General features: G+C 40.2%; 3 protein-coding genes across 3 annotated transcripts; 2 read left to right on the plus strand and 1 right to left on the minus strand.

Annotated features, from left to right (window-relative positions):
* Nucleotides 1-399: 399 nt before the first annotated feature.
* Nucleotides 400-5,971, minus strand: flot1a (flotillin 1a). Its single transcript, XM_014997659.2, has 13 exons — nucleotides 5,761-5,971; nucleotides 5,231-5,294; nucleotides 4,893-4,968; nucleotides 4,357-4,447; nucleotides 3,343-3,486; nucleotides 3,118-3,237; nucleotides 2,934-3,029; nucleotides 2,584-2,736; nucleotides 2,317-2,498; nucleotides 2,111-2,156; nucleotides 1,617-1,754; nucleotides 1,166-1,330; nucleotides 400-1,077 (listed from the first exon to the last, which is right to left on the minus strand). Exons 2-13 carry the CDS (start codon nucleotides 5,271-5,273, stop codon nucleotides 1,057-1,059), a joined length of 1,275 nt encoding a protein of 424 aa, XP_014853145.1. The 5' UTR covers nucleotides 5,274-5,294; nucleotides 5,761-5,971; the 3' UTR covers nucleotides 400-1,056.
* A 1,749-nt stretch (nucleotides 5,972-7,720) lies between these two features.
* Nucleotides 7,721-12,676, plus strand: LOC106923301 (NLR family CARD domain-containing protein 3-like). The gene is made up of 6 exons (XM_088010467.1): nucleotides 7,721-7,813; nucleotides 8,463-8,591; nucleotides 9,004-9,105; nucleotides 10,291-10,369; nucleotides 10,529-10,757; nucleotides 10,899-12,676. The coding sequence occupies exons 2-6, from the start codon at nucleotides 8,503-8,505 to the stop codon at nucleotides 12,674-12,676; spliced, it is 2,277 nt and encodes a 758-aa protein (XP_087866593.1). The 5' UTR covers nucleotides 7,721-7,813; nucleotides 8,463-8,502.
* A 47-nt stretch (nucleotides 12,677-12,723) lies between these two features.
* Nucleotides 12,724-16,969, plus strand: LOC148156576 (neoverrucotoxin subunit alpha-like). The gene is made up of 5 exons (XM_088009988.1): nucleotides 12,724-12,731; nucleotides 13,061-13,089; nucleotides 15,101-15,194; nucleotides 16,181-16,227; nucleotides 16,325-16,969. Exons 1-5 carry the CDS (start codon nucleotides 12,724-12,726, stop codon nucleotides 16,879-16,881), a joined length of 735 nt encoding a protein of 244 aa, XP_087866114.1. The 3' UTR covers nucleotides 16,882-16,969.
* Nucleotides 16,970-17,547: the final 578 nt, after the last annotated feature.

Consider the following 17,547-nt stretch of genomic DNA (forward strand, 5'->3'; position numbering starts at 1 on the left):
TGTCAGAAACAGGTTATGAAAAATATGAATGTAATGGTGTTTCCTGTTAATGTCATGCTAAGATGCACTTGAGGTTTGGCAGCAAGGCAGCGGACACTGGCAGTGTCAGAGATGTTGGAGGTAAACACAGAGGGAGGCGTGGCATGAAAGCACAAACAGCAGGCAGAAGATGTACAAAAATCATTTTTTAAAAATTAGCTACACGTTGAGTATGTTTAATCTATCAGGGAAACATTTCTAAAATTAATAAGATGCATTAAATCTATCAGTATTACAGTAAGTAGTGTGAGACTGAAGACAATAAAGCCTGCATATTTGGATGGGGGAAAAAAAAAAAAAAAAAAAAAAAAAAAAAAAAAATATATATATATATATATATATATATATATATATATATATATATATATAGTAAGACACACAGTAACTATATATATAGTAAGACACACAGTAACAATATTTATGTGAAATTAAAGCAGTAAAACAATTATGCGCAAAAGTTTGAGTTACCTTTCATTTCTGTGGGTTTTATTTCCAGACAAAAGGACTCTAACATTCATTTTCAGTCCAATAACTAAAAGTTTTTCATTTTTTTGGCTACTTAATTCTGAACAATAAATCATCCAGGGGTTATTAGCAAATAATTTGTTTTAGTCATTTTGAACATTGCACCATTTTGTTGAACAAATAAAGTTTTTTTAGTGCATAAGTGAAAAAATTAAAATAAAAACAACAATTTGACAGCCTTAAACGTATGAAAACATTATTTAAAAACACAAAATAAAGCTAATTATGCTGCTAGAAACAGCTTGAAAGACCACAAAAAAGGTCTGGCACCTTGGAAACAAGATATGAAGAAGTGAAAGGTACTTCAAAACTTTTGCTATAACTGTGATACCAGAAGTCTAAATATTTAACTCAGATAATGAACAACATCAATAACAAGCCAACGGAGGGAAACAGCGACACAGAGGGTCAAAGGTGAGGAAGCAGACGATACGATGGAGGGAATCAAGACAGAAAACAGATATATCAAGAAGCTCATTGGTCTGATTCCCTTCAGCCTGTTCGAGAAGTCACCTGGAAGAAAACAACAGGTTAAAAGCCTGTGAGACCTCCTTGGATCCACAGTAACACAGAAGAAGAAGCTTCCAGGTGAGTGGGTTACCTGAGAGATGTTGACTCCGGTCAGCTTCTCCACGGCTTCAGGGAGGCGGGTCATGATCTCCAGAACCTCCCCTGACAGCTTGGCTGCACCCACATCTCCTCCTCCACTGGACACCATGGTCACTTTTTTGGCTTCACACAGAGGCCTGCTGATCTCTTCTGCCATCTGGTGGAGAGGAGAAGTCACAACATTTTAAAATAAAACTTTTAAACAGTTTCTAAGCTTATCAAACTTCCAACATGCAAAATAAAAATGGGAAGAAATTAGTGACCCTGAATAGCAGTTTAGAAGTAGTTTTTTTTTTATCTCTCTGCATATGCTTTTCCATAATCATTTTCTTATTTAAATGATAAAAAGAGCATCTTAAAAAAAAAACACTAATACAGATGTGACCTGAACTGCAATTAAATTTAGGTAAAAATAACAGAAGAAGTGTCAACACGTCTCTCACCAGAGGCAGTTTCTCCAGCAGCATGTCCACCATGGCTCCATCCTTGTACTCCCTGAAGGCTTCGGCCTTCTTCGCCATCTGCTCCGCCTCAGCGCGACCTTTGGCCTCCACCGCAAACGCCTCAGCCTCACCTTTAACCTGGACAGGTCAACATGAAAGGCTTACTGGTACAGAAGTTAACAGAAAACATGATTAACATATAGATTAGGAAGAAAAACCAGTCAAACAATTTATTTGTACAAAACATATTCATTGCTGTGTTTCAACTCATCTTCATCTATTTCTGAAAGCTGAAAGACACTTTGCAGATTTCAGAAATATATTTTATTGGACAAACCAAACAAAGGCTCTAAAACTGGGATTTGGTTTTTCAGGTGGAGCCTCAGGTTTTATAAGTTTACTTGGAAAGGAAAGAGGGAGGCAGTGGATATTTATCTGATGAGAATCTGCACCTTCACAGCTCGATTTCCCCGTTCCTGTCTAGACTGACTCACCCTGATAGACTCAGCTTCAGCCTCTGCCTCCATGATCATCTTCATTCTGCAGAGACAATGAAAGAAACAGTCAGAGAGGCTAATTCAGACTAGGGATGGACATTTACCATATTATTTATCATTTATTGTCATAAATTTTATATAATGATAATAATTTTAATTTATTGTGACAATTAATAGAGTGTCAGAGTAAAACTCCATCGTACCGCTGCGCCTCAGCCAGTTTCTCCAGGCGGTACCGCTCGGCCTCGGCCGGTTTCTTCACCTTGGCCTCCAGCTCCTTCTCCCTGCGGGTGATCTCCTGCTCCTGCAGCATGATCTGCTGAGCGCGCTCCACCACCTGGACCTGCATCTTCTCCTCCTCAATGCGCTGCTTCGTCTTTGCAACCTGGGAACCAGAAAAACAACGTCAGTCCGTCCGTACGCAGTAAACCATACCACCGGTTTCAATGTGACACACATCAGCTGCGTACCTGCAGCTGAAAAGCCATCTCCGACTCCGCCTTCTTGGTGTTCACTTCCATGTCGTAGGCCGCCTTCTTCAGCTCGTAGTCGCGTTGGGCCTTCGCCATGTCGATCTCGTTCCTGTACTGAGCCGAGATTTTCTCCTGCATAGCGTGGGCTTCCTGAGGAGAGGAGCAGAAATGAGGAGTCAGAATTAGGGATGAAACGATTAATCAGATTAATCATGATGAATCGATTATTGAGACAACTGTCAGCTAGCTTAGTAATCAATTAATTGTTAACTGGAGTATAAAGGCTTTTAAAAAAGGCCATTTGCAGGCATGATGGACGGGGTTTCCAGATGTATGACACGTCTGACCCTGATCACTGCGTCTCTCTTGTTCAGAGCCTCTCCGATGCGAGCGTCCTTCTGGACCTGGGCGGTTCGAGCTTTTCCCAGCGAGTGCAGATAATCCTGAGGACCAACAGCAGTGGAGAAAACACTGATTACATCTGGACTTCCCCTGATTCATCCTTTTCTGTATGGAACTGTAGTTAGAAACCTGATCATCGTGGACATCCTTGAGAGTGTAGCTGACCACGCTGATCCCCATGTTGACCAGATCGGAGGAGGCCACCTTAAAAACCTGCTCTGAGAACTTCTTCCTGTCCTTGTAGATCTCCTAAAAACAGCAGATCATAGAAGCATCCTTTACAGAGTGACATCAGCATCAGAAAAGCTAAAATGAAACCCAGAATCTCTTAAGACAGGGTGAGGGCTTCCGTACCTCTACAGTCAGGTGGGCGATGATGGCCCGCTGGTGTCCCTCCAGCGTCTCCAGGGCGATGTGAGCGATTTCAGCCTCAGACTTCCCCATGAACATCTGGCAGGCTGCAGCCAGCATCTGCTTGTTCTGGCCCTGGATCTTCATCTGCAGGGAACAGAGGCATATTTATCACTGCAGGAGGAGAATCTATCACCAGAAACTGAATTATCACAGTGAGATTCATCAACTTAAAGACACAGATTTCGCTCAATGATGCAGATATGCTGCAACTATACAACTATCTCTTCTTTTATTAATAAAGTGTTACTTTGATGGAAAGCTCTAGTAATTCCCTGTCAGACTGATTGTCTCATTGATTACTGGTTGTAGACATTATGTCATATTTTTACTTGTTTCCAGAATGTTTAAATAACATCTTGGATCTTGGCCTAAACAATCACCTGGATCAATAACTGCCTGACAAACAGACCACAGTTTGTGAGACTGAAGGGTTGTGTGACTGACCAGGTGGTTAGCAGACCAGGACCACAGGGGACTGTTCTCTGACCACTCAGTTTCACTCTGTACACCTCAAACTTCAGATTAAGTGGAGTTGCTGGACCACTTTGTGTTATGGAGGCAACAATAATCTTATACGTGAACTAAATAAAGGAGATTGTGATAGATTTCAAGAGAAACAGGATTTGGTCAAACACCACTTCCAATTTCAAATCTAACTTTTAAAAACTTTTTAGGCACAAGTGGCCTCAGAAAAAGTAGTTGGCTGTAACATTCAGATGGAAACAATAATCCACCATTATCACTGCTATAAATAAACAACATTAAATATATATGAAAATGCTTTGACAAAAGTCTCATATCACAAACCCTTCTACTAGATACAAATACATTAAACTTTTTAAAGCATTTAAATGACCTTTCCAGTGATTCACAGAAGCTACCTTTAAGTAAGATTTTTATTTTTGTTTAACCAGAGTAAAACAACATGGAGCTGTTTGAAGCTAACAGACTGACCTGAGCGATGCCGGTAACAGAGATGGGAACCCCATGGCGGGTGTAGACCTTATCGCTCTTCACATTCAGAGTCAGAGTGTTCAGAGAAATCCTGCAGAGCAGAGAGAGGCATAGAGGAGAAATGGTTCTAATGGAGCCCATTAATGGGGTTTATTTCCGGCTTGTTTCTGTCAGACGATGCTACAAACACTGAGCAGCAGGAAGTGAAAACCAGCTGCTACTCTGAAAATTTAAATTGATTCTTATGGTTCTACGGACTGAGATTAATGGACAGGAGCTGAATGTCAACTGGTAGACGCGAGTAGTGTCTGCTTACATCCTAATTTAAAAAGCACTGAAAATAACAGTTAAAATAGAGAATAATTTATTTATAATGGTATAAATAAAAATAAAACATGAACTAAATAAAGTACAACTTAAAATAAAGAATTTGTCTTTTTGATTTTGTTTAGCAAAAATAAATGTTTATTTTGTTTCTTTGTTTTTTTTTTTACAAAAATTAAAGTTGCAGTAATAATGCTAAGTTGTTTCTTTACCTCTGTATCTGTTGAATGCACGGGAAGACAAACACTCGGCCTCCAGCGATCATCACCGGAGGAGAACGACAGAAACCTGAGAGGAAAAGACCAGACAGAGCAATCATTACAGATCAGACATGGACATATATGTAACTACAGGTCTATGTCATCCACACATTTTATTTCTTATGTATCAGGTTCTCTGATATTTGTACTTTAACAAAGAAGTGGCTTCACAAAGCTTTTTATTCAATTACAACAAATAAACAATAAATATTTCTCTGACAAGACCCATAAACAATTGAATTTCTAGTACAAGTAGTGGCTATCCATGCAGAGACAGATGGGCTTGTTACCTGACACCACCATGGCTTCGTTGGGACCACAGGTGTAGAACATGTTTGTTGATCCTGTTTTTGACTAAAAAACAAATGTAATAAAGCTGATTGAATTAAAAATGATCAAAATGAACATGCCTTTCTTTAAATGTGTCAAAACAAAAGCTAATATTATAACGTCAGATGAAAATGTAAATTTGTTTTTGCTTATATATTTGTTCAATAAAGGCTTCAGAAATGATTTCTAGATCATGCTGTCTGAGAAGCATCTTGCAGGGAGGAGCTGTGGTGGGAGGCAGAACAGACCAACAGGGGGCAAATCTAATTTACGCAAATGTTGCGCAGTAAAAGCAGAAAGAAGCGCAAAAGAAAAGAAGATACTCCTCACATTACAGCCCCAGACTAATACAGAGCAAAAATGTTACCATTTTGATCAATTTTTAAACGTAAGATGCAGGTAACACGCTGTTTATCCGCTAACTCCTTCTTTTTTCCTCCATTTGTATGTTTACAACTAATAAATGATTCAAGTATGAACAAAGACCTACCGCTTGGTGAAAAAACGCTGTTATTTAGGTGCAGAAGAGTTAAACCGGTCAGTAAATGTTACTTTGATCTGGTTGGAATCGATGTATTTTAATCGCAGTAAATATTTACTCCAGTTAAAGCCGATGATGATGGAGTGAGTCAGTGATGACTGCAGCTCAGCGTCTTTAGCACACCCAGCCATCCGACTGCGCGCGTCCGCCATCTAGTGGTCTGGTGGGGAACTAACTACAACGTACAAGAATGAGTTTTCTCAAACAATTTTACATCACATAAATTGATTTGTTTTACTAATATTCTATTTTTTTTAGCAGAAAATTTCTTAGTTGTGCGGTAGTAATGGATAAAAACTACAATAATGTTTTTTCTAGTATAATTGGCATATATCTGCAGATAATAACGTGTTATTTTTTCATAAAAATCTCAACATTCAGTCTGCGTTTCTTTTTAATATGTACAGCTGAATTTTTTCCCATGGATCTCAGAAAAAAAACTTCAACTTTTAGGGTTATGGATACGGTTAGGGTCAGTGTGCATCCAGCAGGATATCCATGGACATGATCTGAATGAATCTGCTCTCAGCTTTACTTGGAGCTGCTGGCATGCCTCACTTCCTGTTAAACTCCAGAATCAGTTGTAGGGTGAAGATGTCCCGTAAATAACTGGATCCTTCAGGACACAGATATGCACTGTCAGCATGGAGAATGCACTGGTCCCATTCAGAACCACATTTTAGCAGATCGGTTTCAGAACCTTTAGAAACTGGATTCTGTTCTGATATGGTGGCTGATGGACTTTATACCAGTGAGACTTTTTCCCAGTCCTTTCTTCTCTTTTCTTTGTTTTCTCCACTAATGACAGTCAAAACCATGTCAGAGGACACCTCATTAGAAACTTGGAATCATGCAGCTTCCAGGAACTCAGGCTACTCGTGTTGCCCTGCCCACCTACCTGTCCCACCTCCATCACAGGGAAGGTTCCACCTCCTTCCAAGAAGCAGATCAATTGAGAGTCTGTTATTCAGATGTTCTTCTTCAACTCTTTGGACGGTTTGAACAAACTGTGAGTTTGCTTTGCTTCCTGCTTAAACTTTGTCTTCAGGAACTTTGTTTCTCTGATGTTTGGAGAACATGTTCATTTGTGGATCATTCTAAAATTTGCTTCTGTTCCTTTAAGAACAAAGGTTTGGTTGGTAAATGAAGAGAATCATTAAAAATAACCAAAGAGGTGGTGGAAGGTGAGGATGAAGAGCAGAGGAGGAGCAGCAGAGAGGCACTGATGAAGATCACACTGAACTTCCTGAGGAGGATGAAGCAGGAGAATCTGGCTGACCGTCTGCAGAGCAGTAAGAGGATTTCTACAAAGATTTAACCTGATGGATAAATCAGACATTTACTGATGTCTGAAGAGATAGAATCACATTTATTTAAATAGTATTAAGATTTTTTCTTTCTTTCCTGATTTAACTTTTTGTGTTAATTTAGATCACCCTGCTGTAGTTTGTCAAGATGAACTTAAATCTGGTCTGCAGAAAAAAGCGGATTAGATCTGCTGTTCTTGTGAGTCATACTCATTCTGCGCATGTGGCCGGTAATGTGGCCGGTAATGGCTTTGTGTGACACGCACATGATGCGCGTTAAAGATGTGGTTGTGTTCTTGTGGGTTAGGTCCAGTAGTCTGATAGTATCCTACAGGCACACTTGACTGTGACAGCCACAATCAGAACGGCTCTTGCCCATTTACAGTTCCTCAGGCCCTAGCCTTCTTTAAGCACAGTAGATTTTATGTTGTTCTGTTTTTGTCCATTTATTTAATAAACTGTAGAGGATGAAGCTTCTGATCAGGAATGATCGTTTCCTTTGTTCCTCAACCACATCAACCAGAAAGGAACCAAAACTGCAACATCACCAGTACAGCAACAGAAGTGTCTCTTTGTTTCTATTTCAGTTTGATCTCATCACATTCAAATAGAAACCAGTCCAGTTCTACTGTGATTCTGTTGGGTCTCATTCTGTTGTTATTTTTCTTCAACTCTTTGGACCATTTGAACAACTTGTAAGTTTGCTTTTTATTTCCTATTTGAACTTTGTCTTCAGAAGCTTTCCTGTTTGTCTGTGCTCTGATGTTTAGAGAACGTTCACTTCAACACAAAGATTTATTTCCACTGTTTGAAGACCAATGGATTGGATTATTGGTGACCTGAAATCAAGCAACATGATGCTGAGCTAATGTTGCTTTTTCTCCTAGGAACAAACTGCTTCATGTCTTTTATTTGCTAGAATCAAATTCTGTTCTCCACCATTAATATGAGACTCAACAGCTTCCTGCTGCTTCCTGTGAACTGATCTTTTAAAAAACCCAAAACACATTGCTCTTAAAATGTGTTTGATTTATCAGATTATTAAATTTCTCAGCTTTGATGGAATAGATAATTCATTTCTAGAGTTGATGATTGTGAAATACATATCTCCTGTTTACTCAGAGTGAATCAGTGACTGGAAATGTTGCTCCATGACTCCATCTAGTGGTCTGATAGTAGAAGCACAGGGGCTGATGGCAGGTTCGTCCAGCTTCATCCAGACTGAACAGAAGCTGCTCAGCATGGCATCAGTGTGTTCTTCCAAACACCAAGTTAATGTTACAGAAGCAGCTGAGGGACACCAGCTTGTTGGTTAGTGATGAATGATGTGTGTTTCCTCTGCAGGTGAAGGCAGGTGTGTGTGAGCTGATGTGAATTCAGCAGCATGGATCAGTGTGAGGACAGAGAAGAGGGAGACCTTCCCTCTAAAACCACTCTGTGTGGGGAAGATGAGAGCCAGAGCAAAGGTCAAAGGTGAGATCACTAGCTCTAGCTGTCCACAGCCCTTTTCACACAGCGTTCACACACTATCAGACCAAAACAGATGTGGTGATGAAGCTGCTGGTGCTTCTTCCAGACTGAACAGAAGCAGCTCAGCATAGTATCGCTGTGTTCTTCCAAACTCCATATAAATGTTGCAGAAGCAGTTGAATGACACCAGCCTGTTGGTTAGACCTCTGTATTCCAGCAGGACACATCTGGAAAAACTCGCCAACTTCCAACACATTTCCTGGATCTTGATGACCAACATGAGTTCACCATTATTCTTCCTATAAAGAAGGATTACTCTTCTGACTCTCAAAATTTTATTTTACTTTTAATCATACCAAAAATAAATTTTAAAGTAAAACTCAGCGGAATGGGTTTTAATAGTTTTTTCTGTCAGGTTTTATTATGAACCAGAACCCAGCTGTGTGTCCTTTAAGAGCAACTGTTCCAAGGATTCCCCTCTTCTATTTAAATCTTCTGGATCTCCACCATCACAGAGGTGAGTTGTATCTTATTACTGTATCTGTGTAAATCGAGCCAGTCTGAAATGTTCTTATTTCAGCGTGCTTAATGTGAGCTCAGCTCTTTTTCTCACATTTCTATTTTCATACGTATCTGCTATCGGCCAAATGATTTGAAACATATTGGCATGTCAGTTATCTGTCAATAATCCAATAATGTGCATCCCTAATAAGTATATAGTTACAATACTAATATGACCATTTTTATTCTTAGATGACCAATATGTTACAACACAATATACATAACCTAGAAGGTAAACAATAACATAAAATCTCGGCTTTGGCCGATCTTCATGTCTGTCATCATCAGCCACAGGATGAAAATCTTTTCTCTATGTTTTTTATCTTTGTGCTTAGCATTGGTACTGGATTTTATGTGGATGTTCAGATGAACTATAATTTTTCAAATCTTCTCTGTAAAAAGTTATAAAATTTAATGTAGACTCTGGGAGAGTGGAGCTCAGATGATAGTCACATGAGAATTTGTAAATCTACCAACTGTGGCAAACAAGGCAAGATTATTATTGATGTTCTTGTTAATAATTTCAGCAAAAAAACAATTGTCTTGAAAGTTTTAGTGTTGAATGATAGCATTGCAGTCTCTCTAGTGATCCTAGAGCAAAGTTTTGCACCATTTTTGCTCAGCATTTCGACATGACTTTTCACATTTCTTACTAGTTGATTCCATTAAAGTGGAAGCAATCTCCATGGAGACATCATCAAAGTGTCTTCACTTTGACTCCAAGTGAAGACACAAACTTCACTTTAATGGAATCAAGAATGTCTGAAATTTTATAATGAAAGTCAACTCTACAGAGTTACAGGATAGAAATGAGGTGAAAGAGTTAACTTCATAAAGTTTCAGCTGTGTTGCCCTTGAAAACATATTTTGTAATAACATTTCTTTGGTTAAAAGATGCACCAGCATCAGTTCTGAGGAGAGTGTGGGCATTTTGAAGTCCCATTTCAAAACCTACTTTTAAAAATGTCTACTGGGTGATTCTGATGTAACTGGTCTTCAATTTTTAACTTCACCTTCTTCTTTTAAACTTTGTAATGAGTTCACTTGGTGTGTTGTTTTTCTGCTTTAAGAATTTTACTGTGAAACTCTTGGTGATTTGCTTTCTGAAAAATGCTGGATAATTTTCCTGGTTCCTCCCCAGTGTGGACCAGCAGAGCTCAGAAGTTCCCAGTGGTCCGTCTGCCCAGCAGCATCAAACACATCTGGACTTCATATTTATGGTCTGAACATGAACAACTGCTTTTCCATGAGTTCTGTTCACAGTCATCTCTCGGCTGCACTTTGTAGACCAGAGGACTGTCAGTCTGTTCAACATGAATCTGATGTTTGGCTCCATGATTTCAATCTGATATGTCCTTCATAATATTATTCTGTTCCAGCTGCTGGAGGACAACATTGTCACTTTTGTGAAGAATGAGCTGAAGAAGGTCCAGAAGGTTCTGAGTCCAGATTACCCAGAATGCTCAGAGAGTCAGAGAGAGGATGATGAGGTGGTGGAAGGTGAGGATGAAGAGCAGAGGATGAGCAACAGAGAGGCACTGATGAAGATCACACTGAACTTCCTGAGGAGGATGAAGCAGGAGGAGCTGGCTGACCGTCTGCAGAGCAGTAAGAGGATTTCTACAAAGATTTGACCTGATGGATAAATCAGACATTTACTGATGTCTGAAGAGATAGAATCACATTTATTCAAATAATCTACATAAGAGTATTTTGTTCCCTTCCTGATTTTTGTTTTTGTGTCATTAGCACTTCCTCCACCAGTTTATCAACAAAAACATAGATTTGATTTGAAGAAAAAGTTCCAGTGTGTGTTTGAGGGAATCGCTAAAGCAGGAAGTCCAACCCTTCTGAACCAGATCTACACAGAGCTCCACATCACAGAGGGAGGGACTGGAGAGGTCAATGATGAACATGAGGTCAGACAGATTGAAACAGCATCCAGGAAACCACACAGACCAGAAACAGCAATCAGACAAGAAGACATCTTTAAAGTCCCACCTGGAAGAGATCAACCAATCAGAACAGTGATGACAAAGGGAGTGGCTGGCATTGGGAAAACAGTCTTAACACAGAAGTTCACTCTGGACTGGGCTGAAGACAAAGCCCACCAGAACATCCACTTCATATTTCCATTCACCTTCAGAGAGCTGAATGTGCTGAGAGAGAAAAAGTTCAGCTTGGTGGAACTTGTTCATCACTTCTTTACTGAAACCAAAGGAATCTGCAGCTTTGAACACTTCCAGGTTCTGTTCATCTTTGATGGCTTGGATGAGAGTCGACTTCCTCTGGACTTCCACAACAAGGAGATCCTGACTGATGTTACAGAGTCCAGCTCAGTGGATGTTCTGCTGACAAACCTCATCAGGGGGAAACTGCTTCCCTCTGCTCTCCTCTGGATAACCACGCGACCTGCAGCAGCCAATAAGATCCCTCCTCAGTGTGTTGGCATGGTGACAGAGGTCAGAGGGTTCAATGACCCCCAGAAGGAGGAGTACTTCAGGAAGAGATTCAGAGATGAGCAGCAGGCCAGCAGGATCATCTCCCACATGAAGACGTCACGAAGCCTCCACATCATGTGCCACATCCCAGTCTTCTGCTGGATCACTGCTACGGTTCTGGAGGATGTGTTGGAGACCAGAGAGGGAGGAGAGCTGCCCAGAACCCTGACTGAGATGTACATCCACTTCCTGGTGGTCCAGACCAAAGTGAAGAAGGTCAAGTATGATGGAGGAGCTGAAACAGATCCACACTGGAGTCCAGAGAGCAGGAAGATGATCGAGTCTCTGGGAAAACTGGCTTTTGATCAGCTGCAGAAAGGAAACCTGATCTTCTATGGATCAGACCTGACAGAGTGTGGCATCGATATCAGAGCAGCCTCAGTGTACTCAGGAGTGTTCACACAGATCTTTAGAGAGGAGAGAGGGCTGTACCAGGACAAGGTGTTCTGCTTCGTCCATCTGAGTGTTCAGGAGTTTCTGGCTGCTCTTCATGTTCATCTGACCTTCATCAACTCTGGAGTCAACCTGATGGAAGAAACACAAACAATTAAGGAGCCTAAACCAGCATCTCTCCATCAGAGAGCTGTTGACCAGGCCTTACAGAGTCCAAATGGACACCTGGACTTGTTCCTCCGTTTCCTCCTGGGACTTTCACTGCAGACCAATCAGAGACTCCTACAAGGTCTGATGACACAGACAGGAAGTAGTTTACAGACCAACCAGGAAACAGTTCAGTACATCAAGAAGAAGATCAGTGAGAATGTGTCTGCAGAGAAAAGCATCAATCTGTTCCACTGTCTGAATGAACTGAATGATCGTTCTCTAGTGGAGGAGATCCAACAGTCTCTGAGTTCAGGAAGTCTCTCCACAGATAAACTGTCTCCTGCTCAGTGGTCAGCTCTGGGCTTCATCTTAGTGTCTTCAGGAAAAGATCTGGATGTGTTTGACCTGAAGAAATACTCTGCTTCAGAGGAGGCTCTTCTGAGGCTGTTGCCAGTGGTTAAAGCCTCCAACAAAGCTCTGTAAGAATGCAAAAGTTACTTTATGTATTTTTGAACGTGAGAAATTTTCTAATGATTAGGTAAATGTTTACTCATATTTTTGTTTATTTATAATGAACCAGTTCACAACAAAAGACAACATAAAGATGTGTAAAATAAAACAATTCAATTAATCTTTTATAGGAGAACATTGTTGGGTGGAAAGAAAAACACATTATTTTTGATTAAATGTTTAATTGTAGATTTTTCTCCCTGTCTCCTCAGACTGAGTGGCTGTAACCTCACAGAGAGAAGCTGTGAAGCTCTGTCTTCAGTTATCAGCTCCCAGTCCTCCAGTCTCAGAGAACTGGACCTGAGTAACAACAACCTGCAGGATTCAGGAGTGAAGATTCTATCTGCTGCAATGGAGAGTCCAAACTGCAAATTGGAGACTCTCAGGTACAATGTTCTCAACCCTGTTGACACCAGATTTCTGGCTAATGCTATTACCACCAGACGTGGTCCAAGACTATTTGGCACCCTGTGCAAACAACCTTTCCAGCACAACTAAAAGTTGCATTAAAAGTTCATTAAGAGTGTCAGCTTTGTATTACTCAGTAAATAATGACACTTTTAATGCAAAGTTCCATTAAATATTTCATTAAAGGTCCTTTAAATGTATCAACTTTGCATTTAAAGCGTCATTATTTACCAAATGACACTTCCTGACAAGTCGTAAATCTTTTAGGTTGACTTCTTCATGTTCATTACAGGTGTTATCTCATGTTTATCACAGCATCACTTTTATGTGCACTCCTTCAAATAAAGTGTTATCCAAAGTTTTTCTGACATATCGCCTAGCATACACTACCATTAACCCCTTAATTGTTGATGCCAATAGAAATGTTATTCTGCAATTTAGGCAAAGCCAATTGTGACAGGAGAAAAAGAACTGACAGAGGGGAAATTTTCAGTCTCAGGGTTTTTAAGGCTGTACCATAAATAAATACCCTCTTCCAACAATGAAATTTGTTTGAGTATGCAAAGAGGTACAATGGCTGAGCGGTCTATAAACATAACAACAGAAAAAAGACTGGAACAAAAATGGCAGAGATCCCTTACCTGTCATGATCCCTTTTATCCTTTTCGTTTTTGAGCTGATGTGTTACCATTCATTCTCTTCTTGTGCCACTTCCTTCCCTTCTTAAGCCTCACTCAGTCACTCTTATGTCACCAGATATTTGAAAGCATCATGACAGTATTTTTTCAACACTCTCCATCTCACCGTTATCATTTCTTGATGATCTTGCTCTCTTTATTTGCCAATTTGAAGAAGCCTTAAAGTCCAAAGAGCAACCATATGACCCCATCACCCTCTGCCCCCTCCAGGTAAGTAGGAAGATCTGCTGGATATTAGCAGATCTTCCTGCTAATATCCAGCAGATATTAGCAGGATATCTGCTAATATCGTAACAACTTCTCCAGTAACAACTGGAGAAGTTGTTACGATGTCCAACTTCTCCAGTTGGACATCGTAACTGGAGAAGGAACAAACCTGTCCTCCTCACCATCATCATGGGTGAGGTCAGATATCTTCTTTCCCCCTCAGAAAAAGGTCAGAAATGAACAATAAAAACAACATAAAACTGAACAGGCAGAGGGGCCTCAGAAGGCCAGCAGGAACCAAAAAAATAAACAAGAGTTCATGGAGAGTGACTGAGAGTTTGAATATTGGAGTCCAAAGTTCACTAAGAAGTATTTCAAAGGGGCCCACAAAGATGTTCCAGAGGATGGCTATCTGACTGAGGAAACCCACGGAGATGTTCTGGAGGGCAGAGCTTGGAACAGGTAATCTGCAACAATAGCGGCGCAGACACCAAGGAGGTCATCAACAGAGGTGTAGGATCCCAAGATGCCAGAAATATTGTCAAAGAGATTCAGGAGACTGGTTCAGATAGTCTGGAGGCTATAGGCAAGAGGACCCAGGAGACCAGCAGCTATAGACACTTGGCAGCTGCTATCAGTGGGGAACCTAAATTGGTCATTGAAAAGTCTGCCCTATCTCTTAGGAACTGAAATTATATTCTGAATTATCAGACTTAATCACCTTGGAATAATGCTGCTCAGGTATCTGAGCAGCATTATTGAGTGGGTTTACGAGGGTTGCAAATTGCAGGATTTCCCCCAAAAAAGTTTTAGAATAAGTGAGACTTGTCCCTTGGCGAGGGCATATGCAGATTACCTCTCTCTTGCAACCTGTCTGCATATTGTGTCATGTTAACCAATTCAATTAAGAACAAGTATATATTTTTTCTGCTGAAAAGGACCAGTTCATACCCTGGGTTCAACCTCAAAGTTCTCATCATGTGTGTTAAATTGTGTGTCTCCAGCTTGTCAGGCTGTCTGATCTCAGAGGAAGGCTGTGCTTCTCTGGTCTCAGCTCTGACCTCCAACCCCTCTCTTCTGAAAGAGTTGGACCTGAGCTACAATCATCCAGGAGATGCAGGAGTGAAGCGGCTGCTGGCTGGACTGAAGGATCCACATTGGAGACTGAAAGCTCTCAGGTAAGGAGGGGAAGAAAAGAGAGAGTGAGAGAGAGAGGACTAGGAAATAAATAATACAAAATAATAACTAGACCTAAAACATAGTTAAACTTGAGTAACAAAGAATAACTAAAAACAACAAAAAAATAAAACGGATACAAGGATGATCTAATCAAGCAAAAAGACTAAGGTAATAAAATAATCAAACCTAAAAAATAGCTCAAAATAATCCAGGACATAACACTGAGACTGGTTTCAATTGTGGAACACAATTGATTAAATTCTAAGTTAAAATTCTTCTAAAACCTCCTATAAAAAGAACAGAACGTGAATAAAGAAAAAAAACAGGAGATGAGATATAAAGGCCATAATCATGGACAAATCTATTAAATATTGCAAAAAGAACATTTAAGGCACCTCATATGTAGTGAGATAACCCTAATTCAGGAATCATGGCACACAAAAAGTGAAAGTCACAGTCACAACAAGCACTGCAGGACTTGGTTGTGTTGAACCAGTGTATCAGAGTGCAAATCTATCTCTCATGTCAGCAGATCAGCTGCTCTTGGAGGAACCGAGATCCAGAAGGAAGCTCAGAGGGGATAGGGCTTTCTCTGTCATGGGCCCCAAGTTGTGTAATGACTTGTCTTTGCACGTTAGAGAGACCCCTTCACTGTCCACTTTTACAGCTCGTCTTAAAACCCATCTATTTTACTTGGCTTTCAACTCCAGCAGGATCTAGTTTTAAATTGTATGTTTGTTTGTTTGTTTTTAAACTGTAAGAGTTTTTATTTTATTTTTTATTGTTATGTTTTGTTTTAATGTACAGCACTTTGTATCAGCTGTGGTTGTTTTAAAGTGCTTTATAAATAAAGTTGGTATGGTATGGTAAATCCAAATGTTAGACTGTTCCTTTCCCAGAATAGGACAATGTGTGTGAGAGAGATATGTAATGTTCATGTTTGCTACTGAAAGAGACTGATGATCTGACCCCCTCTTCCTTTCAGGATTGAGCCTTCTGGAGTCCAATGGTTGACACCAGGTCTGAGGAAGTGTAAGTGTGTTTTTCATTTGATTCATGACAACAAAGTTTCAATAAGTGATCAATAATTGCAGTTGGATTGTTTTTGGTTTTTTTTTCCCCCCATCAGATTCTTGTCAGCTCACAATTGACACCAACACAGTGAGCAGAGAGCTCAAACTGTCTGAAGACAACAGGAAGGTGACACTTGTGGAAGAGCTTCAGTCATATCCTGATCATCTAGACAGATTTGATGTTCCTCAGCTGCTGTGTAGAACTGGTCTGACTGGTCGCTGTTACTGGGAGGTCGAGTGGAGAGGAGGAGTTTTTATATCTGTGAGTTCCAGAGAGATCAAACGGAGAGGAGACTGGAAAGACTGTAGGTTTGGATATTATTATCAGTCATGGAGTCTCAGCTGCTCTGATGTTCATGGTTACTCTGTCAGGTACAAAAACAGACAAACAAATCTCTCCTCCTCTGTCTCCAACAGAGTAGCAGTGTATGTGAACTGTCCTGCTGGCATTCTGTCCTTCTACAGAGTCTCCGCTGACTCACTGATCCACCTCCACACCTTCAACACCACATTCACTGAACCACTCTATGCTGGTTTTGGGTTCTGGTGGACAAGTCCAGGTTCCTCTGTGTTTCTGTCAGTTGAGTCTGAAGAGTCCACTCATGTAAATTAGCTGCAACAGTACAAGGCAGTGATGTATTTTGTCTTATCTTTCTTGAAAACACATTAAAGAAGATATGCTGGGTGTTTGTGGATGAAAACCTACTTTTATATTTCCAAACTGCTAACTTGGTAGAACTGAAAATCAGTTTTTCATTTTCTTGCTAAGCTCAACAACAACACCAACACCACCACCACCACCACCACCAACACCAACAACAACAACAACAAAAATACATGAAACATTTCAACAGCAGGGCCCTTTTTCAGAAAATGAAATTCAGTGTAGGTTCTGGGTTAAGCATGTGTATACTTTGTTTTTGGTTTCAGAAAACCAGACAGTGATTAACCTGTGTCAAGTTACCACCCCAACTTACTCCATGAACCAGCCCTGCTTGGTAGCACTATTGTGCTTGTTGAGACCTGATGTTGGAGAACAAATATTCTATTGAAATTTCCACTAGGAGAGGGCGATCAGATTACGGTTAGATGTCTTATTTCATAAATATTTTTGAGCGCTGCCATTTTCACCACAGCCAATAATAATAATTTTGATAAAATTTCAGCCAGCACAAGGTTAATATGACACAAAGCCACATTCTTTGTACTGCCCTTCATTTTTATGCCAACAGCATGATGTCAGGAATATTACTGTAGCATTTAACATGTTAGTGATCAA

Source organism: Poecilia mexicana, unplaced genomic scaffold (genome assembly GCF_051168715.1).
Source record: "Poecilia mexicana isolate PSO_F unplaced genomic scaffold, ASM5116871v1 scaffold_11, whole genome shotgun sequence".
NCBI lineage: Eukaryota > Metazoa > Chordata > Actinopteri > Cyprinodontiformes > Poeciliidae > Poecilia > Poecilia mexicana.